At 47.1% G+C, this 27,338-nt stretch overlaps 1 protein-coding gene across 1 annotated transcript; it reads right to left on the bottom strand.

Moving 5' to 3' along the window:
* Positions 1-27,209, bottom strand: ADNP2 (ADNP homeobox 2). Its single transcript, XM_049781745.1, has 4 exons — positions 27,124-27,209; positions 15,891-16,011; positions 12,595-12,684; positions 1-4,594 (listed from the first exon to the last, which is right to left on the bottom strand). Exons 2-4 carry the CDS (start codon positions 15,996-15,998, stop codon positions 1,394-1,396), a joined length of 3,399 nt encoding a protein of 1,132 aa, XP_049637702.1. The 5' UTR covers positions 15,999-16,011; positions 27,124-27,209; the 3' UTR covers positions 1-1,393.
* Between the last annotated feature and the right edge of the window lie 129 nt (positions 27,210-27,338).

Genomic DNA, 27,338 nt, shown 5'->3' on the forward strand with positions numbered 1-27,338 from the left:
TTTGCAGTGGTATAACAAATTTAATTCAAAATAGACACTCTGAAAACAATAGGTAAAAAAAAAAATAAACTTCAACGCGCTCTTTGTGAATTTACAAGAGTACAATACATCACTGACCAGTTTCACAACTGCTTCGAAGATGCACAGAAAAGCAATGACATGCAAATAGGTTCTTTATAAAAATGCGGACAGTAACATTCCATTTCCCAGAGCCTGTGAGAGTATCAGACAGGTGCCTCTGTTTGTACCATAACCCCAGGACCAACCATCTACACTGGAAGATGTCCAACTGATCAGGATCTCTAAGTTAATTCATATTGTGTGAAAAAAAAAAAACTAACCAAACAATAGGGATACAATGGAGATTTTAAAAAACACCCTGTGTCCACTTAATGCTGAAAACTAGGTTATACAAATTCTCTTTTCTCTTATGTCTAAGAAACCTTGTCAAAGACAGAACACAACCTCAGTGCTCACTTTGTTCTGGTTCTCTTCATTTCACCCTGTCCCCTGCAAACCAAAGGTTCAAATGCCACTCAGCATTCCAGCATCCAGACTTAGAAAGTCTGGTTTTGAGTAACATGGTCCTTCCCTTTCAACTGATTTATGGGCAGTTAGGTTAGGAGATTTTGTGTCTTTTCATGTTTATTCTGAAGGCACTAAAATATTTTCCTACCTTTGAATGGAGAAATAATGACCATATCAAAAGAGGGGCAAGTCTACATTGAAATGTTATTTTTGCACCTACAGAAATACTTTATTTGCAAAATAACTCAATTCATGAAATACCAACTTCAGGTTCAGATTACTTTTAACAAATGAATCACCTGGCTTTGAGTTATGATCAATGACAGCTTTCAGAACCAGGAAAAAAAAGGGAAATTAAAATTTGAATCTAATAAGCAAATCTATCATATAAGTTAATGAGTGCATCATTAAGGGACCAGATACATAATGAGTTTGTACTCACATCTCTAAACATTACTGTATGCATCAGCTGCTACATAGGAAATTAACTGAGGGAGGTCGATGCTTTAATCCTCAATCAAGGATTCTGACACAAGCTGAAATTTCCTTACATGAAAGAAAAGGTGAATTGAAGGGTTTCTTTTTTAATCATACAATATGCTACTGGGAAAACAAGGCGTGCATAAAATATCAAAAGAATTAATTTACACAACAGAAAAAAAAAGCTAAAAATAATCGTTATAAAATCAAACTGCAAGGAAACAAATTTGAAAGAAGTCTTTCTGAGCACCTGAAATAATCTAAAGAGCAGCATAAAGACCACTGAAATTGATTAGTTCAACATACAGTGAAGAAAATAACATTTTTCTTAAATCTCAACTGAGAAAACTATATTATCTAGTACGTTAAAGTTCCTCATTTCTTTTCACAAATTCTGTGGTTCGTACTCAAATTTCAATCTGTGTTTGACATTTTTCAGTTCAGACATATCAAAGCCCAAAAGTACAGATGGCTTCTGACTTTTTATTGCTTTCATGCAAATATACCTTCTTTTTCCAAAAAATGAAGCCACATCAATTTTCCACACCCACAGGAGTGACGACAGCACTTCAATTTCCTTTTTACTCGGGTAGGGTCTCTTGTGGAAATAATCTCGAAGAAACTGCTTCTTATCTTCATAAGTGCGGTCTTCATACTTCCTGGGGTTGATTGCAAGGATCTGAAGCGAGTCTTCACTGCAGAGGAAGCCTTCGGCTTTGCTCTCGTTCCTCTGCCTCTTACAAGGCACTACGGCCCCCAGCTTCTCCAACACAGGCAAGGCCTCGGCGTCCCCAGGGAGAGGCCGCTCGTCCGAAGCCGCCTGGCCATCGGGCAGCTTTCTCTTCACAGACAGGCTGGGGTCCTGGACTACCTCCCCGTTGAGCAGCACCAGTTCACTGTTGTCGATGAAGCCTGGCTGGATCTGCAGGCCAGAGCTGCTGTCCTTCGGGGCACTCCTGCAGCGCACCAGGTGGATGGCGATGGCGGCTAAGGTCATGTTGCCCGTGTAAACCCCACAGCAGTGGATGCACTTGAAAGCGGGAGACTTCATGACTGTGTGGGCTGTTGGAGTGATGTGGTGTCTCTCCTTCAAATGCAGCTCATAGGCTTCCGAGGTCACAAAGGTGCCAAAGCAGAATGGGCAGGTCAACGCTTGCTTGCTGGGGACCCCAGGCACACCCTCAGCCTGGGGCCTCACCTTAATATACACAGGCACCAGTGACTTGGAGTGGATCCCAGCCAACACTGCCAAGTACACTTCCCTGTCTCCCAGAGCCTCCTTGGGGAGCATGGTAATGAAGTCGAGGTGGGGAAATAGCAGGTTGCCGTTGGCATCAATGTCCAGCTGAAAGCCCTTGTTACTGTAATCCATAGGCAACTTTTTCTTCCCCAAGTGCATAGTCCTACTGTGCTCTGAAAGCCCTTTGATGTCATGGAAAGTGCAGGGGCAGAACAAGCACCCCAGGCCGTGCATGAGTAAGTGGTGAATCAGCTCTTCCTCAGACACCAAGCACTTACAAGACAGACAGCGAACCGTCTTCTCCCGCATCCACTTCAGGAATGGGGCACAGGCCGCCAGCTTCTCCGGCTCCAGCTTCTCAGCACATTTAGACTCGCTGTGCTTATGTGCCACCTCCATATGGACCTGGTACACATTGGAAGGGAAGAGCTCGTTGCAAACTGGGCAAGTTTTCCATTGCTTTGCCTGTTTGAGCACCTGATTCGCCTCCATTACAGAGGAAGAGGTCTGCGGGAAGAGATTTTGCGTGCTGTTCACCACCAGAGGAGATGGCATGCCTACCACGGGGCTGGTCATCTGGGCAGCCGTGCTAGAGTGCAGGAGCTGAATAGGCATCTGGGGAGGAGCAACGGTCGCAACCCCGCCGGGTGGCACAGGCAGTGTGACAGACACTGGGGCCAGTGTGTACGTGGGAATGCCATTCACCTGTTTCCCGGTAGGGATGAGCTGCCTGAGGATGGGGCCGGAAGTGAGAAAGGTAGTGTTCTGCGAAGTACCAGGTCGCACTGGCTGGTTTGTGGGCAGAATATTGGTGTTGACAGACTGACTGAGCTGTAGGACTCCAGGTCTCACAGCCTGGCCCATAGGAAGAACGCCTGAGACAACAGGCTGACTAAGCTGAAGAACTCCAGAAGTTAGACCTTGGTTGACAGGAAGAACACCTGAAGACACGGGCTGGTTTGGAGGAAGGAGTCCAGATGGAACCACCTGGCCAGGAGGAAGGACCCTCAGTGGAACTGTCTGGCCAGGGGGGAGGACTCGAGTTGGGACCGTCAGACCCCCGGGGAGCACCCCCGAAGGAGCAGTCTGGCCAATGGGCAGAACCCCTGACTGGACCATCTGGCCAGCAGGGAGAACTCCAGAAGTCGCTGTCTGTCCTGAGGGGATGACCCCAGCAGGAGTCATCTGACCTGCAGGAAAGACCCCAGACTGGACAGTCCGACTCACTGAAATCACCCCTGGAGAAACTGCCTGAAGAACCCCAGGGGTGACAGAGGGGTTGACAGGAAGGACTCGAGACCCAACAGGTCTGTTTACAGAGAGAACTCCAGGCCCCACAGGCTGGTTGAGGGGTAAGTTCCCTGGGCGGAGGGTCTGATTGATGGGGAGGACTCCAGGGCCGACAGACTTATTTATGGGACCAACTGGCTGACTCAAGGGTAGTACAGGAGGATTTGCTGATGGATTCAGTGGGACTCCAGGAGAAAGAAAGACTGGCTGAGGCGCAGAAGGTTGCAAAGTGAGGCTGCTCTGGCCCACTGGTAGAGAATTGGAGACCAGAGTAACCCGAGGTGGAGCAATGGCAGGTGGAGAGTGTGGGAGGCTTCCTGAGGCCCCAGTTACAGGCTGCACCACAGTCTGGTTTTGAGTATTCTGTGGCACAGCAAGATGAAAGCAAGGTGATGTGGCTGACAGGCCTGGAGCAGTGCTATTGGCAGAGATGGTTGGGTGAGCAGCTGGCTTTGGAGCAATGTTCATTTGCTTTAAAACTCCAGTCTTCTTAATATGTTCTGAAATCACAGACCTAAGCTTATTTTCCAAATCCCTGTGTATATCTGATGTCAAAATATGATACATCAGAGTATCCTGGCTGCTGGCATTGGCATTGCACTTTTTACAGTAATACCTGTCAGATGGTGGCACTTTCTCGGTCGGATGCGAATCTTTAGGTTGCGGCTGCTCACTCATCTCAGTTCGCAGACCAAAGTAGGAGTTAATTAAATAATGAAAATGGGCTACCAGCACGTGTTTCTTCATACTATAGTATAAAGTATTGGAGAAGTTACATTTTAAACATGTAAAACTGATTACATCACTCCTCGATGACTTCGTTTCACCTAAAATATTCACTGTGTAGTTCTGAATCTTCCGAACAGGTGCATGAAACATTTTAAAGTGCTTTCCTACGACTTTAGGTTGAGAGAAAAACACACAGTTTGGGCAGGGAATCACCAGCTCCTGGTCAATTTCATCTTCATGGTAACGATGTAAATGATTTTTGAGTGATGACAACAATTTTGTAGAATATTTACAGAGGCTGCAACAGTATGGCTTTGTTCGATATCTCTGTTAAAAGAAACAGAGTTTCTTATCAGGCAGAGTTTAATAAAACCATCAGATGCTATGCCTTCTATATCCACAAACATGTGACTCATTTTCTTCTAATGTGCCACATAATCTAAAGTCACTCCTCTGGGAAGTGTTGGTTTTGTTGGTTTTTTGGTTTTTTTTCAAAGCCAACTTAAGCTTTTTCTAAGAGATCTTTGTAGACTCAGGGGACACCAACACAGGGTGATTCTCCCCAAAAGCATGCACAGACAACACTAAGTCTATTGGCATGGCTTTGTGTCAAAAAACTCCTGAGTTACAGACACTGATTACAACTTCATATAATTACACAGGACTACTCAGGGCCAGAGTGATAGTGCAGCAGGTAGGACAGTTGGCTTCCATGTCAACAACCTGGTTTGTTGTCCCTGACACCATATTTGTTTTCCCCCAAGCCATCCCAGGAGTGATCCCTAAGCACCGAGCCATGAGTGAAAATCTTGAGCACCGCCTGGTGTGGCAAAAAAAAAAAAAAAAAAAGTACTATTAATAATTTTTCTTTCTTCAAAACATTTAAAAATATATTGAGGGGTCAGAGAGATCATAAGTACAGCAGGTAAGGCATGTACCTTGTGCACAGCCAACGAGGAATCGATCCAAGTTCGAGTTTAGACATCACATAAGGTTTTCTGACCGTCATTAGGCGTGATCGCTGAGCACAAGCCACGAATAAGCCCTCATCACAACTGAGTGTGACATCCTCACCATGAAAGAAAATGCACTACAGTGTAACAATACAAAACCAGAAAGTGATTTCTTTTTTTTTTCTTTTTGGTTTTTGGGCCACACCCGGTAACGCTCAGGGGTTACTCCTGGCTATGCGCTCAGAAGTTGCTCCTGGCTTGGGGGACCATATGGGACGCCGGGGGATCGAACCGTGGTCCGTCCAAGGCTAGCGCAGGCAAGGCAGGCACCTTACCTCTAGTGCCACCGCCCGGCCCCCAGAAAGTGATTTCTAAAGCACAGAACTTTATCCTGGGATGAGCTAAAGCCGTGGGAGGCCAGAAAGCTGAGGGTATAAATAGGAGTAATAGTCACAATGAAGTACTGTCTAGGTGACCCTTCTCAGCTTTGCTGAAAGCAGACGTGTATAGTCACGATACCGGATCTCAGTGTCCAGAGCATCATTTGATGGACTTTGATCTGGACATATAAGTCCCCAAGAGCACTCCTCCACCAGGAAACTGAAGAGCAGATGGAAGCAGAGATACTTTATCAGAACTGCTCGCTCCTAGCAGAAAGACCAACCAGCCCATGCTAGTCCACATCTGACTGCCAAGCAGCAAGCAGTGCCATATGGGTCTCAAAAGCACCCTCAGCTGTTCCAAGGCATGGTCCATTACCAAGGGGGACCCACTCCTGTTGTTTCCCCAGCCCCCAGCAGCCAGACTGCTCCCTGCCAGTCTCAATGCACACTTCCTCCAACCGAGACCCTAGCTCAGAACCATTCGTACATAGAATCCTTGTCCCCAAGGCTCTGTAAAGCACCCACAATAGTAGGGAGCAGAAGAAACTTCCCCACACCCACCCCAATAGGCCATACAAGCACCTGAAAAGAACTCCCAATACAGCAGGACTAGGCCAGCTACCTGAATATGGACCAGCAACAGGCCAACTGATGCGTACAATGGAGACCCTTCAATACAGAAACAAAAGTCTAGTCTGAGAAAAATCATAAGAGTGAAGGAAGTGAGACTGCAAAATCTAAAAGGCCTTCAAATAAGAAAACTCAACCTACCCAAATAAATGATCATTCAAGATTCAAGGAGAAATGAGCTTTTCAGACAAACAACTGTTAAAAGCATTTATCACTGTTAAACCAACCCTCGAAGAAATACTCAACAGAAATCTAAAAAAGAAACAGAAATCCCACTTTGAAGTAGAAGATTGGGGGGGGGGGGGTGCACGTGATGGAGCTGCAGCAACAGGACAGCAGGGAGGGGGAGAGTGTCTGCCTTGCAGAGTCAACACAGGTTACATCCTGGCTTTCCATAGGGTCCCCTGAGACCCTACCAGGAAGTGATCCTGGAGCACAGAGCCAGGAATAAGCTCTCTTTAGGTATGGCCTAGCCAGTGGTCGGCAACCTTTTTTTTCAACTGAGCCAACTCTCGCCAAAACCACGGTTGAAATTTATTTTGAGAGCCACACAGGGTGTGCACTGACAGAGGCTAGGAGCAGAATCCTGACTCCTGGAGCGGCTGTCCAGCACACAGAAGAGCCAAATTAAAAGTGGAAAGAGCCACATATGGCTTGCGAGCCGCAGGTTGCTGACCACTGGCCTAGACAAAGTAAACTAAATTGTGAAAAAGAAGAACTTTATTTTTGGTTTTTGGGTCACTCCCGGCACTGCTCAGTGGTTACTCCTGGCTCTATGCTCAGAAATCACTCCTGGCAGGCTCAGGGGACCATAGGGATGCCAGGATTCGAACCACCGACCTTCTACATTCGAGGCAAACGCCTTACCTGCATGCTATCTCTCTGGTCCCCGAAAAGAAGAACTTTAAATGGTGGCCATTTACTTCGAATTTACTAATTCTTTCCTCATTAGAAATGTTTGTTTTGTCCATTAGATTTAGATAATTTAAAAATTCCAGTATTGTAGCTTTCAGTGCTAAGATACTTCGTTCTTTTTTTTTGGGGGGGGGGGGAGGAAGAGTTGGGTCACACCCAGCAGCGTGCAGGGGTTACTCCTGGCTCTATGCTCAGAAATTGCTCCTGGCAGGTTCCAGGGACCATATGGGATGCCGGGATTCGAACTACTGACTTTCTGCATGCAAGGTAAATGCCTTAACTCCATGCTGTCTCTCCAGCCCCCTATACTTGGTTCTTTTTAAAAAGAACCTGTATCTGTTTGAGCATGTGATCATTGCTATTGGCATATTTTCATCTCATCACTTATTGTTTTAACAGATGCTTGATTTTATCGGTTCATTTTAATGTTCAGAAGACACAGATATATTACATATGTATATATTAATAGGTTGAAAATTGCTTTTCTTTAGATAATGGATCTTGCTATCCTAATTATTCTTGTTTTGTTTTGGTTTTGGATTTTTTTTGGGCTACACCAGTAGCATTCAGAGATTTATTCCTGATTCTGAGCTCATAAATCAACTCTTGGCAGGCTCAGGGGACCATATGGGGTGCCAGGGATAGAACCTGGGTCCATCCTGAGTTGGGTGCATGCAAGGCAAACTTACCCTACCACTGTGCTATCACTCCGGCCCCTAATTATTCTTTTGTTCAACGATTTTGGGTTTATCCCACATGTGTTAAGCAGTTGGGTCTGAGTTCTTATTTTACTCCTCGGGGGAAAAAAAATGATATTTGTTGTTTTATTTTTTCAATTATTTTGTTTTTGTTTTTTGTTTTTGGGTCACACCTGGCTGCGCTCAGGGGTTACTCCTGGCTCTACGCTCAGAAATCTCCCCTGGCAGGCACGGAGGACCATATGGGATGCCGGGATTTGAACCACCATACTTCTGCATGGAAGGCAAACGCCTTACCTCCTCCATGCTATCTCGCCGGCCCCTATTTTTTCTTTTTTTGGTTTTTCAGGCCACACTTGTTTGATACTCAGGGGTTACTCCTGGTTAAGCGCTCAGAAATTGCTTGCCAGGGGATTGAACCGTGGTCCTTCCTTGGCTAGTGCTTACAAGGTAGATACCTTACCTCTAGCTCCACCTCACCAGCCCCCCTATTTTTTCAAATTTTAAACGAGTCCTTAAAATCTGAAGTCTTGGGGCCAGAGAGATAGCACAGCAGTAAGGCATTTGCCGTGCAAACAGCCTATCCAGGATGAATGGTGTTCAAATCTCGGCATCCCATATGGTCCCCCATGCCTGCCAGGACCTATTTCTGAGCACAGAACCAGGAGGAGTAATCCCTGAGCGCTACTGAGTATGACCCAGACCAAAAAAAAAAAAATCTGAAGTCTTGGGCTGAACAATAAATAGCACAGTGGGGAGGCACACACACAACCAACCTGGGTTCGATCCCCAGCATTCCATGTGGTTCCCCAAGTCTGCCAGGAGACAGAGCAAGGAATAACTCCTGAACACCACCAGGCATGGAAAAAAAAGTATCTTCAGTAGCAGCTCAATTATATTTTTTTAATTTTGATTTTAGTTTGAGACACTGCAGTAGTGCTCAGGGGTCACTCCTAGAAGTACTCAGGCGAATCCTATGTAGTGTCAGGAATTAAAACTGGGTGAGCTGTGTGCAACGCAAGTACCCTCCCTACTGTACTTTCTCTCCAGCTCAGTAGCTCAAATTTCTGCTCAGTTCTTTTACTCCTTGCTGGGAAGATTTACCTGTAAGCAATAATCTATATATAGGTAAAATAGATTTAAGTACAGATTTGGGGGGTGGGGTCACACCTGGTAGTGCTCAGGAATCGCTCCTGGCGAGATTGGGGGACTCTATGGGATGCCATATATTTATTTCATTTTACTGGTCAGAATTTATATTCATTCATTAAGCACTTTTACCAATTGCCTTTTCATCATCTACCTAATTATTTGTTACTAATTAAATAAACTCTACTGACACTTAACACATTTTAAAAAAATTGTATCCAGATGCCAAATAAGCAAAGGAAAAGCTGTTCAACACTACTAGGTCAAAACACTATTAGGTAAATGCAAATTCAAATCAAAGACCCCAAAGCAAAATGAAAAGATCAAGTCACTGAAAAAAAAAAAAAAAAGCATGGCAGTGCAACAACTGTGGGAATCAGCTGCAGTTTGTGAAGAAAAGAAACACGCTACTTGTCAGCATAATAAAGGAATTCCACTGATACAGCTACCCAGAGAAATGAAAGCATGGCTCCCTAAGAAACCTCCACTTCCCAGTTCAAGGGCAACAACCAAATAGAAATCACCAGGTAATGATGCCTGAGGTCAAAAGAAGAAAATCCAGCTGGAGAGATAGCATGGAGATAAGGTGTTTGCCTTGCATGCAGAAGGATAATGGTTCAAATCCTGGCATCCCATATGGTCCCTGGAGCCTGCCAGGAGCAATTTTTGAGCATAGAGCCAGGAGTGGCCCCTGAGCACTGCCAGGTGTGACCCAAAAACCAAAAACCAAAAAAAAAAAAGAAGAAGAAAATCAGGGGGCTGAGAGATAGCACAGTGGTAGGGCGTTAGCCTTGCACACAGCCGATTCAGGACGGACAGTGATTCTAATCCTGGCATCCCATATGGTCCCCCATGCCTGCCAGGAGTAATTTCTGAACACAGAGCCAAAGAGCCAGGTGTGACTCCTCTCCCCCAAAAAGAAGAAAATCAGGATGGGGCAGCAGAAAAGGTGTAGCAATCATTTGTTGGGTGCAGGGGAGTCCTGCCTTTTCCTGTACAGAGCTCTTTCTCCTCCTTCTCCTGCCTCTTCTCTCTTCTTCAAGACAAAGCTCCAACACTGGAGCCAGCAGCCTCTTCCCCCAAACCTCACTTAAGTCTCATATACTGTGAGCCACAATCCAGGAGGATTCTGCAATGGTATCTGGTCATAAACTCTGTTTCCTGGGGCCGGGCGGTGGCACTGGAGGTAAGGTGCCTGCGCTAGCCTAGGACGGACCACGGTTCGATCCCCCGGCGTCCCATATGGTCCCCCAAGAAGCCAGGAGCAACTTCTGAGCGCATAGCCAGGAGTAACCCCTGAGCATCACAGGGTGTGGCCCAAAAACCAAAAAAAAAAAAAAAAAAAAAACCAAAAAAAAACTCTGTTTCCTTCCTTAGGGATGAAAAGGAGTGAAACACTGAAACAAGCAGACAACTTTGCCTCTAGACCACTACTCAGCAGGGCTTTCTTCTGGATATGCTTTCTGTTTCAAATTGTTGTCCAATAAACCTTTCACTCTTTAGGAGAAGAACCCTAACTCTTACCCCCAGACACACAGGGTTTGTTTGGTTTCTTCTCTGTCTGCTCTATAGTGAAACGTGTTACATGATGTAACAAATGAAAAGAGGAGCAAGCCTACAAAGGAGAATTGTTAAGGTCTTCAAAGTAAGGCATACTCAAAGACCAAGAACTGTACAATAATAAGCACATCAGAATGTTTCCAAGGAATTCTGTGCTGACTAACAGTAGAGGAAACAGCAGAGCAAGAAAAAAAAATGACCACAGGTGGGAAAAAAAGCAAAAAAGTGAAACTCCTTTTTCACTTTTTCAAGGAAAGGAAAAGAACTGACAGTGAGCTTTTCAGCAAGCTCAAATTTTCAAATTCAACAGAACTTAGACACTAATAGAAACAAAGTAAGTGAAATTCCAGACATGCTAATCTAATCAAGGCACTAACCAAAAGACTGAGTGGCAGGAAAAATTTTCCAGAAGAAAACACCTTAACAAAAAAAATCTTAGCAGGGGCCGGAGTGGTGGCACAGCAGTAGGGCATTTGCCTTGCAAGCAGCTAACCTAGGATGGACCATGGTTCGATTCCCCCCAGCATTTCATGTGGTTCCCCCAAGCCAGGAGCCATTTCTGAGCGCATAGCCAGGAATAACCCTGAGCGTCACCAGGTATGGCCCAAAAACCAAACAAAATGAAATCTTAGCAGTACAACACATTTTAGCTTGAATCTAGGAGGCTTAAAATTATGGTAGTGTTAAAAGAGAAAAGAGCTGGAAAAGAGCTTGAGCTCACCTCAAGAAGCTCACCACAAAGAGTGATGAGTTTAGTTAGAGAAATAACTACATTCTGAACTGTCCTAATAATGAGAATGTATGAGGGAAAAATAGAAAGCCTGTCTAGAGTACAGGTGGGGGTTGGGTGGGGAGGAGGGAGATTTGGGACATTGGTGATGGGAATGTTGCACTGGTGATGGGTGGTGTTCTTTACATGACTGAAACCCAAACACAATCATGTATGTAATCAAGGTGTTTAAATAAAATATATATATAAAAAAAGAAAAAAAATGTTGTGTATGTAAATATTTTAATGGGATTATTATGTTACTGACCCTACCTGGTGGTGATTGTGCCCTACCCTAGGGTGTGACCTGGCATTCTGCTCCCACCCTAGGGTGGTACCTGATTCTGCTCCCACCACTGGGTGGTACCTGATCCCACTACTGGGTGGTACCTGTTTCTGGGGCATAAAAGGATCTGTGGAAGGCAAGAGGCTTTTTTCCTGTGGCCTATTCTTAAGCCTTTGGCTTCAGAATAAAGAGCTGTTTTCTTCGGAAGCCTGACTGCCTGTTGGATTTCTTCCCGCCGCATTCACCTCAGAACCGTCGACTGAACAGGGTAATAGACGTGTGGTCCAAGCTGGAGGAGAAAGGCCTCATCCTCCATCCCTCCATCAGTCAACCTCTGCAGGGGCTGACTTGCAACATTATGGAGCCTGAACAGGGACCACCCAATGGTGGGATCAGACATGGAGGACAGCAGCCCAAATAAAGAGCTAAAGCAGACACTGGTGCTTTCCCCCATGAAAAGGAGAGCAAGGAAGGGAAGCAGAATCAGGTACCACCCTAGGGTGGGAGCAGAATGCCAGGTCACACCCTAGGGTAGGGCACAATCACCGATCAGGGTAGGGTCAGTAACATAATAATCCCATTAAAATGTTTACACACACAATAAAAAATTATGGTAGTGTTCCCTGATTCAAAGATCCATAGTTTTCCATTTCAGAAACCAGTATTACCTAACACTGCAGCCTTTTTTTAAAAAAAAAAAAAACTTGAGACATTATAATCAAAGGCTCATATTACATCAGCTTATCTTATAATCAAGAACAAGACAGTTTCACTTCTTCGACCTAACTACAAAAACTCAAAACATCAGTAACACTGTATAAAAATTTTATCCTGTTCTTTTTCCATGAATATTTATTTATACCATATACCTTTATACCTCTCCTGGGATTCATCTGTGACTATATAAATCTGCTAGTTATCTGACACTTAGCTTAAACCACTTACTTTTAAGCAAGCATGAAAAACAAATACAAAAATACATACCACTTTCTTTGCAGAAGGTTCCCAGAGAGAAATATCATCCCAAGATGTGTTACAGAAGTACTTCTCTCCTGGATCAAAACTTTTAAGGTCCTTTTAAAAGAGGAAAGTAATAAATTATACAATCTCCAAATATAAAAAGTATTTTCTTAGAATACAACAGGATTTGACACCTATATGTATCTTTCCAAAAAAGAAAATAAAAATGTGGCCCATTAGAGCCAGAGCAATAGTACAGCAGGTAGAGTGCTTATACCTTACATGTAGCAAACCCAGGTAAAATTCCGGGTGCCACATAGAATCCTGAGTCACACCAGAAGTGATCCCTAAGCAGAGTAAGTCCATCATAGCACTGCCAAGTGTAGTCCCCCCCCCCCCCAAAAAATAAAAATCCTTATTTCGGGGCCAGAGAGATAGCATGGAGGCAGTGCATTTGCCTTGTATACAGAAGGACAGTTGTTCACATCCCAGCATCCCATATGGTTCCGAGCCTACCGGGAGCAATTTATGAGCATAGAGCCAGGAGTTATCCCTGCCCTGAGCACTGCTGGGTGTGACCCCAAAAACAAACAAACAAAAAAAAATTCTTATTTCCAGGCCAGAAAGATAGCACAGTGGATAGGGTTTGCCTTGCACGCAGCTGACCGAGGTTTGATCTCTGGCATCCCATATGGTCCCCCAGCCTGCCAAGAGTATTCCCAAGTGATGCCAGATGTGACTCAAAACAAAAAACAACAATAAAATGCTTGTTTTCTATTTTAGTAAAACCTTACAGTACCAAAACAACACTGGGTGAATTCAAAATTTCCCATTTCCAAACTTCCTACAACAGACCAGTAATCAAAACTAAATAGCTGGGGCCGGAGAGATAGCACAGCAGATTTGCATTGGATGCGGGCAATCCAGGACGAGCAATGGTTCGAATCCCGGCATCCCATATGGTTCCCAAGCCTGCCAGGAGCGACTTCTGAGCACAGACCCAGAAGTAACCCCTGAGCACAGACCCAGAAGTAACCCGAGTGCCACCAGGTATGACCCAAAAACCAAAAACGGGGAAAAAAATTAGCAAAAGAATAGACAAACTTTGGGCCAGGCGGTGGCACTAGAGGTAAGGTGCCTGCCTTGCCTGCGCTAGCCTAGGACGGACCGCAGTTCCATCCCCCGGCATCCCATATGGTCCCCCAAGCCAGGAGCGACTTCTGAGCGCATAGCCAGGAGTAACCCCTGAGCATTACCGGGTGTGGCCCAAAAACCAAAAAAAAAAAAAAAAAGAATAGACACACAAAACAATGAACAGAAAGTCAGGTAAGATGGATGTAAGGCAAACACCCTACTACCTATGTATCATTCCAGCACCTCTTTTTTATTTGATTTGGGGGCCATACCTGGCAGTGCTCAGGGATTCCTCCTGGTCTATACTTAAGAATCACTCCCGAAGGGCTCAAGGAACTATATGGGATGACAGGAATTGATCACAGGAAGCCTAATGAAAAACAGATGTCCTAACCACTGTTATCCTTCCAGCCCCTCATTCATCTTTTTAGAAAGACATTGAAGGCTGGGATTCAAAGGCCTGCTTAGCATGTGGGAACCTCAGGTTCAATCCCCAGCACACCAGGAGTAGATCCCAAGCAATGATGGAGATGGGGGGGAATTTCCTAAAAAATAACAGGTATAACCCCCAATATCCAGTTACAAAATATACATGTGCCAGCAAGAGAGTAAAGAAACTAAAAGCATGCTCAGACCCTAGGTTGAATCCTCTTTATATATATATGGTCCCCCAAATACCACTGGAGCAGAGCCAGAAGCCACACCAGGTATGGCCCAAAAAGCACGCGCGCGCACACACACACACACACACACACACACACACACACAAATGCATATGTGTAGATAGTAACTACGCAGCAGACACAATTCTGACCACAGTGAATTCTTACATTCAAGTGAGAGAGATAATGAATGATATTAGCTATTCTAACAGCTTCAAAGAAAAATACAGCATTTTAAAAACACCTTTTCCGGGGATGGAGAGATAGCAAAGCAGTAGGGCATTTGCCTTGCAAGCGGCCGACCCAGGACCAACAGTGGTTCGGATCCTGGCATCCCATATGGTCCCCCTTGCCTGCCAGGAGCAATTTCTGAGCGCAAAGTCAGGAGTAACCCCTGAGCGCCATCGGGTATGACCCAAAAACTAAAAACAAACAAAAAAATTTCAAAATAGTCATTGTTCCTATTTCAATGGTTATGAATGAAATACATTGGGTTATCAATGGCAACATTATACAAAAATAATTTTATTTATTATATATGTATCGATCATATATTCTACCAAGAAAAGATAAAAATATACATGAGTATAACAATAATAAAGTAAGGAGGGGGCCGGAAGATAGCACAGCGGTAGGGTGTTTGCCTTGCACTCAGCCGATCCAGGACAGATGGGTGGTGGTTTGAATCCCAGCACCCCATATGGTCCCCTGAGCCAGCCAGGAGCAATTTCTGAGTGCAGAACCAGTAGTAGTCCCTGAGCACTGCTGAGTGTGACCCCTCCTCCCCAAAAAAGTTATCTGAAAATCTGGAGTGATATGATAGTACAACAGATAGAGCACCTGGATGCCAGATTTAATCTCTGGCATCCCATATGATCCTCCAAATTCTATCAAGATTAATTCCTGAATGCATTGTCAGGAGTAATCCCTGAGCATCAGGTGTAGAAAAACCTGAAAGGTTTAAATCAGTCACTTTAGGAATAGAGGACCCGGAGAGATAGCACAGCGGCGTTTGCCTTGCCTTGCAAGCAGCCGATCCAGGACCAAAGGTGGTTGGTTCATACCCCAGTGTCCCATATAGTCCCCTGTGCCTGCCAGGAGCTATTTCTGAGCAGACAGCCAGGAGTAACCCCTGAGCACCGCCGGGTGTGGCCCAAAAACAAACAAACAAAAAAAGGAATAGTACAGCAGGTACAACTGCAGGCAAACCAGATTCTATCCTGTTACGCCTGAGCCCTGTCAGGAATGATCCTGCAGAGCCAGGACTAAGCTGAGCATCACCAGTGCATGCACTCATGCGCGCGCGCGCACACACACACACACGCACACACACACACACAAAATAACAAATTAAAAAACAAAAAACTTAAGGTCAGAAAGAACAAATATACAGAATGAAGAATATGTATAATTCGATCTCCATTGTGCGTAATCTTCCTCATTCTTGAAAAACTTTCAATTTAGACTTCCCTTCAAACCCACCCTGGCATCTCATGTCTTCTCTTCTGTCCCATCTGCTCTTACCTTCAGCAGCTCCTTGCAGCTGTCAAACCCAATGTCCATAAGAATACTTTTCACCTTTTTTCGAACCTTCCTGATGTTGTCAAGATTTTCCACAGGAATTTGAAACATCTTTGAAATGTTCCTTCAAAGGAAATACAAAACTGTGATAAGTATGTGAGTTTTTTAAAAAGACCATATGTTGGGAGAGTGAAGAGGCCAGGTTCAACCCCCATCACTTCAGGGTCCTAGTCCCCCAGTGAGTGAGTCCCCCAATGAGCAGCACATGCACGCGCGCGTGCACGCGCGCACACACACACACACACACACACACATCTCCCAATGTTAACAAAACCAATGGAGTTGGTAACACACTATAAATGATTTTCAAAAAACTATGCTGATAATAACCAGATGCAAAAAAAAATTAAATTGGAACTTTCCTTAAACTATGTGTAAATTGGGCCCAGAGAGATAGCACAGCGGCGTTTGCCTTGCAGCAGCCAATCCAGGACCAAAGGTGGTTGGTTCGAGTCCCGGTGTCCCATATGGTCCCCCCGTGCCTGCCAGGAGCTATTTCTGAGCAGACAGCCAGAAGAAACCCCTGAGCACTGCCAGGTGTGGCCCAAAAACCAAAAAAAAAAACTATGTGTAAATTAATTCAAAATGGAAATATATTTCCAGTAAAAGTTAAAACTTTACAAGTCCCCTAGAAGAGAAATAAGCATAAGTCATCATGACTATAGAACAGGCAATGGATTCCAGGGGCCGTAGTGGTAGCGCAAAAGGTAGGGCATTCACCTTGAACATGACTAACCTAAGATGGACCTCGGTTAGATCCCCCAGCAACCCATATGGTCCCCCAGCCAGGAGCAATTTCTGAGTGCATTGCCAGGAGTAACCACCGAGCATCACCGGGTATGTCCCCCCCCCCAAAAAAAAAAAAAGATTACTCCAGAAAGCTTCAGAAACTACAATAGAAAAAACAGTAAGTTCAAGTAAAAATGAAGTCTTGGGGGCCAGCGAGGTGGCGCTAGAGGTAAGATGTCTGCCTTGCAAGCGCTAGCCAAGGATCAGGACCTTGGTTCGATCCCCAGTGTCCCAGATGGTCCCCCCATGCCAGGGGGGATTTCTGAGCGCTTAGCCAGGAGTAACCCCTGAGCATCTAATGGTTGTGGCCCGAAAAACCAAAAAAAAAAAAAAAAAAAAAAAAAGAAGTCTTTTGTGCTTCAAAGAAAAAAACCTATACAAAGACTACACAAATGGGGCCAGAGAGATAGCATGGAGGTAGGCGTATGCCTTTCAAGCAGAAGGATGGCGGTTCGAATCCCGGCATCCCATAAGGTTCCCCAAGCCTGCCAGGAGCGATGTCTGAGCGTAGAGCCAGGAGTAACCCAAGCAATGCCGGGTGTGACCCAAAAAAACAAAAACAAAAATAAATAAATAAATAAATAAAACAAATATTTCTGGTAAGAAACTTCTATCTAGACTACTTAAAAGATTTTGGGGGTGGGGCCGGGCGGTGGCGCTGGAGGTAAGGTGCCTGCCTTGCCTGCGCTAGCCTAGGACGGACCGCGGTTCGATCCCCCGGCGTCCCATATGGTCCCCCAAGAAGCCAGGAGCAACTTCTGAGTGCATAGCCAGGAGTAACTCCTGAGCGTCACAGGGTGTGGCCCAAAAACCAAAAAAAAAAAGATTTTGGGGGGATAGGGATTCACCCCCAGTAGCATTCAGGAGCTAATCCTGGCTCTGCACTCAGAAATCAGTCCTGGCAGGCTCAGGGGACCATATGGGATGCCAGGATTCGAATTGCTGTTCAGCTGCATGCAAGGCAAATGCCCTATCGGCCTCAACTTAAAAGGTGTAGGGCAGGGGTCTCAAACTCAATTTACCTAGGGGGCCGCAGGAGGCAAAGTTGGAGTGAGGCAGGGCTGCATAAGGGATTTCACGAAAAAAAAAAAAAAAGGGGGACAGTGGGCAGGAGCAGCAGAAACGATGTCTGCGCTAGGCACATACGCTAGGCGCAAAGGTATTCGCCATTATTTGCTTACCGAATATTCACAATAAAAAATCGATTAAGAAAAAAAAATCGCGGGGCCGGAGAGATAGCATGGAGGTAAGGCATTTACCTTTCATGCAGAAGGTCATCGGTTCGAATCCCGGCGTCCCATATGGTCCCCCGTGCATGCCAGGAGCAATTTCTGAGCAAGGAGCCAGGAAAAACCCCTGAGCACTGCCGGGTGTGACCCAAAAACCACAAAAAAAAAAAAAAAAAAAAAAAAAAAAACCGCAAAAAATCGCATTAAATATTTGCATACCCTGAAAAAACTGCTCGGGGTATGCGAATGTTTAATGTGATTTTTTTCTTACTAATGCGATTTTTATTGCGATTATTCGGTAAGCGAATAATCGTGAATACTGCAATATTTGAAGACCGGCCGCGGGCCACAAAATGTACTGAGGGCCGCAAATGGCCTGCAGGTTGCGAGTTTGAGACCCCTGGTGTAGGGTGTTTGCCTGGCATGTGCTGACCCAGGGCAGACCTGGGTTCCATCCCTAGCATCCCATACGGCTCCGAGCCAGGAGCGATTTCAGAGCACCGAGACAGGAATAAACCCTGAGCATCACCGCATGTGGCCCAAAAATAAAAATAAAATAATTCTTATAAAATATTAAAAGCAACCCATTCTAAAAATGAGCAAAAGGCAAAGACAAAGGTAGCGCTCAAACAAACCATACAAATAGCCATTAAGCACATGAAAAAATGTTATGACTTAGCCAAGAAAAAGTATCAAGAGCCAGAGGGATAGCACAGTGGCAGGGTATTTGCCTTGCACACAGCTGATTCAGGACAGATGGTGGGATGGTGGTTTGAATCCCAGAGTCCCATATCCCCCCCCCAGCCTGCCAGGAGTAACCTGAGCACTGCCGGGTTGTGACCCGAAAACCAACACACACACACACCTGCTAACCAACACACACACACACACCTGCTAACCAACACACACACACACACACCTGCTAACCAACACACACACACACATACACACACACACACACACACACACACCCTGCTAATTCACATCTATTGCAATGGGTTAAGTTGAAAAGGTCAAGGGGCCAGATAGCCGGTCGTGACCCGAAAACACACACACACACACACACACACACGCACACGCACACGCACACGCACACGCACACGCACACGCACGCTAATTCACATCTATTGCAATGGGTTAAGTTGAAAAGGTTAAGGGGCCAGAGAGAGCCCAGCGGTAGGGAGATAGTGGAGGGACCTGGGTTTGATTCCCACCATCACATATGGTCCCGAGCCTGCCAGGAGCAATTTCTGAGCGTAGAACCAGGAGTAATCCCTAAATGCAGCCCAAAAACCAAGAGAAAATGTGAAAGAGAAATTAAATCCCATCACTATTGCTCATCAGGAATGGTAGTGTAACCCCTCTGGAAAACAACCTAGCAGTCTCTTTAAGAATGAATCAGCTTTTCTACCCAGGCCATGTTAAAAACAGGCATTCACATAAAACCTCAAGTTGTTCACAGCAGCTTTACTTGGAAGAGCCAAGAAGCAGATACAACTGCATGTCAAGTGGCTAGGAAATGTGGTCTAGCCTTAGGGTACCTGGCATTAAGTTGAAGCAGCACTAAAACATGCAGTGTCTGGAGGGAGTCCAACTGTGTGGAACCTTCTGCTATGGGAAAGAACCCATACACCACGGACCCAAACTATGAAGATTCAGAAGAGAAAAATCTAGAAAGTAAAACAGTATGGTTGCTGCCCGGGTCTGATGAACTAGCAAGCGATGACTAAGGAAAATGGGTCTTCTTTTAGAAATCATGAAAATGCTCAAAAGCCCAGAGCAGTAGCGAATATGTAGGACGTTTCGGCTGACCCAGGACGGAAATCGTTGGATTCCCAGCATCCCATATGGTCCCCAAGCATAAGCGATTTCTGAACTCATAGCCAGGAGTAACCTGAGCGTCACCGGGTGTGACAAGTTATTCCTGTCAGCCCCCAAAAAGCCAATTATGATGTGCATAGACGTCTGTAAAATAAAAGAAAAAGCTGTAAGTCTTAATTTGTTTGATTTCATTTACATGAAATGTTCAGAAAAGACAAACAGAACAGTGAATTTCAACCTTTCTGTACAAAGGCACACTTTGTTCATAAAAAAAAAAAAAAAAAAATCACGAGGCACACCACCATTAGAAAATGTTAAAAAAGGGGGCCGGGCGGTGGCGCTAAAGGTAAGGTGCCTGCCTTGCCTGCGCTGGCCTTGGACGGACCGCGGTTCGATCCCCCGGTGTCCCATATGGTCCCCCAAGCCAGGAGCAACTTCTGAGCACATAGCCAGGAGTAACCCCTGAGCGTTACCGGGTGTGGCCCAAAAACCAAAAAAAAAAAAAAAAAAAAAAAAAAAAAATGTTAAAAAAGGGCCCGGAGAGATAGCACAGTGGCGTTTGCCTTGCAAGCAGCCGATCCAGAACCAAAGGTGGTTGGTTCAAATCCCGGTGTCCCATATGGTCCCCCGTGCCTGCCAGGAGCTATTTCTGAGCAGACAGCCAGGAGTAACCCCTGAGCACTGCCGGGTGTGGCCCAAAAACAAAACAAAAACAAAAAAAGAAAATGTTAAAAAAAATTTAACTCTGGGGGGCCGGAGAGAGAGCATGGAGGTAAGGAATTTGCCTTTCATGCAGCTCATTAGTTTGAATTCCGGCATCCCATATGGTCCCCAGAGCCAGGAGCGATTTCTGCCGGTGTGACCCAAAAACAACAACAACAAAAAAAAATGTAACTCTGTGCCTATATTGACTATATATAAAGTAATTCTCTTGAATAGGAATCAAATAAGGACAAAGAAATAATTTTATAATTATTTATTATGAAATACTAAATGATAATGATTTGGTCTATTTGTAAGCCAAAGCCGCATGTTACGGATGAAATTGGAATTTTTGGGCTGGAGAGATAGTGCAGCGGTAAGGCATTTGCCTTGCCTGCAGAGGACGACAGTTTGAATCCCAGCATCCCATATGGTCCCCCGAGCCTGCTGGGGGCGATTTCTGAGTGTAGAGCCAGGAGTAACCCCAAGCGCTGCCGGGTGTGACCCAAAAACAACCAAACAAAAGAAATTGGAATTTTCCCACGGCACACCAGACAATATCTCACGGCATACTAGTGTGGTGTGGCACAGTGACTGAAAAACACTGAGATAGAATGGTTAATGGTTTAAAAATAAAAAATTTAAAAAAAAAAAAAAAAAGTTAATGGTGGGCAGAGAGAGGGGGCCGGGGAAATGACAGATGTTCCACTAGACCAGTGGTTGGCAATCCACACGTGGCTCTTTACACTTTTTTTTGTTTTGTTTTGTTTTTGTTTTGTTTTGTTTTTGTTTTTGTTTTTTTTGGGTCATACCCGGCATCACTCAGGGGTTACTCCTGGCTCTATGCTCAGAATATCGCTCCTGGCAGGCTAGGGGGACCATATGGGACACCGGGATTTGAACCGATGACCTTCTGCATGAAAGGCAAACGCCTTACCCTCCATGCTATCTCTCCGGCCCCTCTTTACACTTTTTAATGTGGCTCTTCTGTGTGCCGGGCTGCCGCTTCAGGAGTCAGGACTCTGCTCCTAGCCTCTCTCAGTGCACGCCCTGTGTGGCTCTCAAAATAAATTTCAATCGTGGTTTTGGTGAGACTTGGCTCAGTTGAAATAAAAGGTTGCCCACCACTGCACTAGACAATGATGTGGATTTACTTTTTTTGGGGGGTGGGGGCAAACATGGTGATGCTCAGGAGTTACTCCTGGTTATGCACTCAGAAATCCTCCTGGCTTGGGAGATAGAATAGTGATCCGTCCTAGATTACAAGTGCAAGGCAGATAGATGCCCTATGGCTAGTGCCACTGCTCCGGCCCCTGTAAATTTACGTTTTTGGTTTTTCGTTTGTTTGTTTTTTGGGTCATACCTGGCAGCGCTCAGGGCTTTATTCCTGGTTCTACACTCAGAAATCGTCCCTGACAGGCTTGGGAACCATATGGGATGCTGGGATTCAAACCACCATCCTGTGCATGCAAGGCAAACGCCTTACCTTCATGCTATCTCTCTGGCCCGTATAGATTTACTTTTTAAAAATTCAATAGATTGAGGGCCGGAGAGATGCACAATGATAGGGCATTTGCCTTGCATGTGGCCTATCCTGGCATCCCATGAACCTGCCAGGAGCAATTCCTAAGTGCAGAGCCAGGAGTAACCCCTTAGCACCAGCCGGCCAGCAGGAGTGGCCCAAAAACCGGAAAAAAAAAAAAATCAATAAATTGGGGCTGAAGGAGAAATCAAAGGAATGTAGCATAGGGCCAGAGCAGGTAAGGAGTTTGTCTCACATGCAGCCAACCCAGGTTTGATTCCTCATCCTATATGGTCCTGAGCACCGTCAGTGGTAGCCAGGAGTAACCCCTGACCACAGCAAGGTTAAGGCAAAAAATAATAAATTTTAAAAAGCTGGAACACATTCCTGGCACGAATGAGGCCCTGAGTTTTATCCCTGTCATCACTTGCCCACCCCAGCACAACTAGTTATGGTGCCTATAGCCCTAATATCTCTGGCCCTGAGTGGCCCTCAGGACTGAACACTGTTTGTGAATCCCCAAAAATGCAATGTATTACATAGTTAAAATAGGACTATGGAAGGAAAAGTTAAATTCTTGTTCCAGGGGCTGGGAAGGTGGCGTTAGAGGTAAGGTGTCTGCCTTGCAAGCGCTAGCGTAGGACGGACCACGGTTTGATCCCCCGGTGTCCCATATGGTCCCAAGCCAGGGGTGATTTCTGAGCGCATAGCCAGGAGTAACTCCTGAGCGTCACCGGGTGTGGCCCAAAAACCAAAAAAAAAAAAAAAAAAAAATCTTGTTCCAGCCTAAAAGACTGAGGAACTGGGGTGAGAGATATAGCATGGAGGTAGGGCATTTGCCTGGCATGTAGAAGGATGGTGGTTCGAATCCCGGCATCCCATATGGTCCCCCGAGCCTGCCAGGAGCAATTTCTGAGCATAGAGCCAGGAATAACTCCTGAGCACTGCCAGATGTGACACCCCCCAAAAAAATGACAAAGGTAGTAAAGTCTGAAGGGAAAAGTGAGTATAACACAAAAAGGAGATGGAACACAAAGTGAGAGAAGACATTAAGTCGGGGGCCGGGAAGGTGGCGCTAGAGGTAAGGTGTCTGCCTTGCAAGCGCTAGCATAGGACGGATAGCAGTTCGATCCCCCGGCGTCCCATATGGTCCCCTTGGCAAGCCAGGGGTGATTTCTGAGCACATAGCCAGGAGTAACCCCTGAGCATCAAACGGGTGTGGCCCCCCCCCCAAAAAAAAAAAAAAAAAAGACATTAAGTCGGAGACACTGACTTGAAACAAGTTTTCAAAAAGTTGCCAATAAGAAAACCATGTCTGGGCCCGGAGAGATAGCACAGCAGCGTTTGCCTTGCAAGCAGCTGATCCAGGACCAAAGGTGGTTGGTTCGAATCCCAGTGTGCCATATGGTCCCCCGTGCCTGCCAGGAGCTATTTCTGAGCAGACAGACAGGAGTAACCCCTGAGCACCGCCGGGTGTGGCCCCCCCCAAAAAAAAAGAAAACCATGTCTTAGGATCAGCAAAAACTGGCGAATCTTCCAGCACTACCAGAACTGGGGGGGGGGGGGCGCTATAAAAATCATAAGGAATAAAGTAAAGCAATGAAATTAAAAACAAGGTGCACTGAATTGGGTAGTAGCCTTCAAAGCAGCCTCAAACTGCGCTGCTGTCAAGAATCTCTGATACATTCCAAAGAACTAAACACTTTCAAGCCCAGGCTGGCTTCTTTGGCCAGTGCAAGTCTCAACAAAAATGTGTTCCATGAATTCCCCTATCAAACCTACTTTTATTTCCTCCTTAAATCCCACTAATAAATTGATTCTCTGGAGTTTTCCCAAAGCTGGCTGCTAAATAGACTGGTCAAGGTGAAAACATCATCCACCTAGAAGTGAAAACAGGAAGCTAAATGGACTGCTTGCAAAGAAGAGGTAGGCCTCACTAGCAAACACTGATTTTATTTCAGGGTTGTGAGAAGAAGGAAGTACAGTTGTGGGACTCAAGGCATGGGGCTGCAGGTACTGGCAGAGCTTAGAGGCAATTCACAGGGCCTTCAACCAGCCTACAAACGGGTCTGTCAATGATTAGGCAAGTTTTGTTTTGTTTTTGGGTCACACCCGGAAGGCACTCAGGGATTACTCCTGGCTCTGCACTCAGAAATCTCTCCTGGCAGGCTCGGGAGACCATATAGGATTTGAACCACAATCTGTCCTGAGTCGACTGTGTGCAAGGCAATGTCCCACCGCTGTGCTATCTCACCAGCCCAGATTGGGCAAGTTTTAAACAGCCTTTGTAGTTGCTGGTAAAAGGCTAGGAACTTGGCCAAAGAACTATCAGTCTGTTTCCATTCTGGAATTTGGAGAAGAGCAACTTTTCATTCTCACGTGCCCCATGGCACACAGCACACCCCAAACAAGCACATAGCACCCTTTTTCTTAAAAAAAAGGGGCCTGGAGAGATAGCACAGCGGCGTTTGCCTTGCAAGCAGCCGATCCAGGACCAAAGGTGGTTAGTTCGTATCCTGGTGTCCTATATGGTCCCCTGTGGCTGCCAGGAGCTATTTCTGAGCAGACAGCCAGGAGTAACCCCTGAGCACCGCTGGGTGTGACCCAAAAACCAAAAAAAAAAAAAAAAAAAAAGGTCTCTGGCAAGAGCAATAGTACAGAAGCTAGGGAGTTTGCTTCACAAGTGGTCAACCGAAGTTCAGTCTCTGGCATACCATATAGGCCCTTCAAGCCTGCAAAGAATGATTTCTGAGCACAGATCCAGGAGTAACCTCTAAGTTCTGTTGGGTGTGCCCCCGCCCCAAAAAACAAAGGTTTTCATGATTGCTGTCTTTAAAAGGTAACAGAAGTTCCATAACCATAAAACATTCAACATTTCTTTACTGGCTGTCAACCACTTGACTTAGCAGAAACTTGCTTTCAACCACAAATTATCCATTCCAACATGCAGGATCCTCGATTGGTGTTATATGCCATATATTCTTAGAACTCAGTTAAACGCATAGCACACTACTACAACGCACTAATCTATCAACCTCAGTTCACTAAAAATTGTTTTTTGTTTTTATTTTATTGGTTTTTGAGTCACAGCTGGCGTTCAGGGATTACTCCTGGCTCTGTACTCAGAAATTGCTCCTGGCAGGCTCGGAGGACCATGTGGGATGCCAGGAAATGAGCTCGGGTCTGTCCTGAGTAGGGCGTGCAAGGCAAAAGCCCTACCGCTGTACTATCACTCCGGTTCCCTACCTTTAATTTCATAGTATGTGGTACAAATCACCAAACATTCCACTAGTATGCACAAGAAAATATCTCCCAAAGGGTACTTAAAAGTGTTTTGGTTAGTTTTTGGAATCATAACCATTTAATATCCTATTGTGGGAAAACTCCGCTCCAGAAAAATCAGTTCATTCGGGTAATTATCATCTTTATTTTTAAACCGCAGACTAGCCTGGGGCACTACTAGCAGGTTCAATCAGTGGGGTTCCCTCTTGGCCTCCACTTGCCTATCAGCGAGAACTCCCTCTCAAGCACGGGGAGGAATGAGTCTGTGTATCTAAAGTCCAGAAAATGAACAGAAGCAACTTTGTGACTTTGTTATAAAATGTTCCAACTAAACGGAAACCAACCTTTTGCAAGTGGCCATCACAGACTAGGCGGAGGGTTCAACGTCTATTACTTGCCAGATCCCGGGTTTGATTGCCACAAGAATACAAGGCTGCAGGGACAGCAGGAGGACTCAGGAGACCTGATATGGAGCAGGAGGGCGCTGGCCTTGCACGTGGTGGGCCCAGGTTCCATTCCCCGCCCAACAAACATCCTCTGTGGTCTTGGAGCAACTCAAGAAGTGGTCCCCAGGGCCGGAGAGATTGCATGGAGGTAGGGCGTTTGCCTTGCAGGCAGAAGGAAGGTGGTTCGATTCCGGCTTCATCCCACATGGTCCCCCAACCGAGCCTGCCAGGAGTGACTTCTGAGCGTAGAGCCAGGAGGAACCCCTGAGCACTGCTGGGTGTGACCCAAAAAGAAAAACAAAAAAAGTGATCCCCGAGGGCTGAGCTCGGAGTCAGCCCTGATCCCGGCAGAATGCGGGCCCAGCCACAAAACGTGGGGATCAGGCAGGCGCCCGCCTTCCCAAAGGCTTCTTCTCCCTCCTGGGTCATCCCATCGATGCCTCAACAGCACTTAATTAACAGCGACGGCCCGTGGACTCCACGACTCGGCTCCACCGTCCTACGGCCGCAAAAGAGCTCCCCAGCGCACATGCGGGGTCGAGAACCGCAAGAGAGCGGTGCCGGGGTCCCCCTTCCGCGAAGGGCCTGGCCGCCACCACCACCTCCACGCCTGGTCGATCTGCTGCCCTGGCTTTCCACGCCTGCACCCCGGCGACGACGCCAGCCACGGACACCACCTACCTACCTGCCTGCCAGCCGTGCCCACGGCCCGCGCCCACGGGTGGGCATCCCGCGCCCCGAGGCGATGCAAGTGCGACCCCAGCGCGGGCACCCGCCTACCTCGCCCTCCCTCCAGGATCCGCGCATCCACCGGCTCCGCCCGCATCTCCCCCGTCCGGGCCGAGCCGTGCCCAACGGGCGCGGCCACGCACAAAGGCGAGACCCCGGGCACCGAGCGCAGAGGCCCCGCAGCGGGGCAGCCCTAGAACGCGCCGCGCCAGGCGCGACCCGACCCGACCCGACGTTGGGCAGCCCCGCGCAGAACGCCCGCACGCATGCACGCCCACGCCGCGGCCCGCGGGCCCGAGGCGGGCTCCCCGAGGAGGCGGGCGCGGGCCGAGGCGAGGCGAGGCGAGGCGAGGCAAGGGAGCAAGCGGAGGCCGGCCCGCCGCCCGCCCCGCCCCGCCCCGCCGCGCCCGCCCGCCCGCCAGCCCGCCCGCCCGCGCCCACCCGGCCGCACGTGACGCCGACCCCACCCGACGGCGCGCGGCGGGCCTCGAACCCGGCGCGGGGTCGGTCGGGGCGGGCCGGGCCTGGCCGGGCCGGATCGGGCGCGGGGGCGGAGTGCGCGGCGCGGGGCGGGTCCGCGCGGGCCGGGGCCGGGGTCGGGCCGGGCCCCCGGGGGCGTCGCCGCGGGGCCGCCCAGGACGCCTGGTCGTACCTACCGCGCGCCCGAAGCGCCGCCGCCGCCGCCTCTCGCCGCCCACCGGCCGCGCCCACGCTCCGCCCGCCGGCGGGACCCCCGCGTCGGCGCGCCCACCGCGCGACCCCGACCCTCCTCCCTGCGCCGCCAGAAAGAGAAGATGGCGCCCGTGGGCCTCCGGAAGTGACGCCGCGCTCATTTGCATGCCACCGCCCCCAGCCAATGAGAGCTCAGGAT

Source organism: Suncus etruscus, chromosome 10 (assembly GCF_024139225.1).
Source record: "Suncus etruscus isolate mSunEtr1 chromosome 10, mSunEtr1.pri.cur, whole genome shotgun sequence".
Lineage (NCBI taxonomy): Eukaryota > Metazoa > Chordata > Mammalia > Eulipotyphla > Soricidae > Suncus > Suncus etruscus.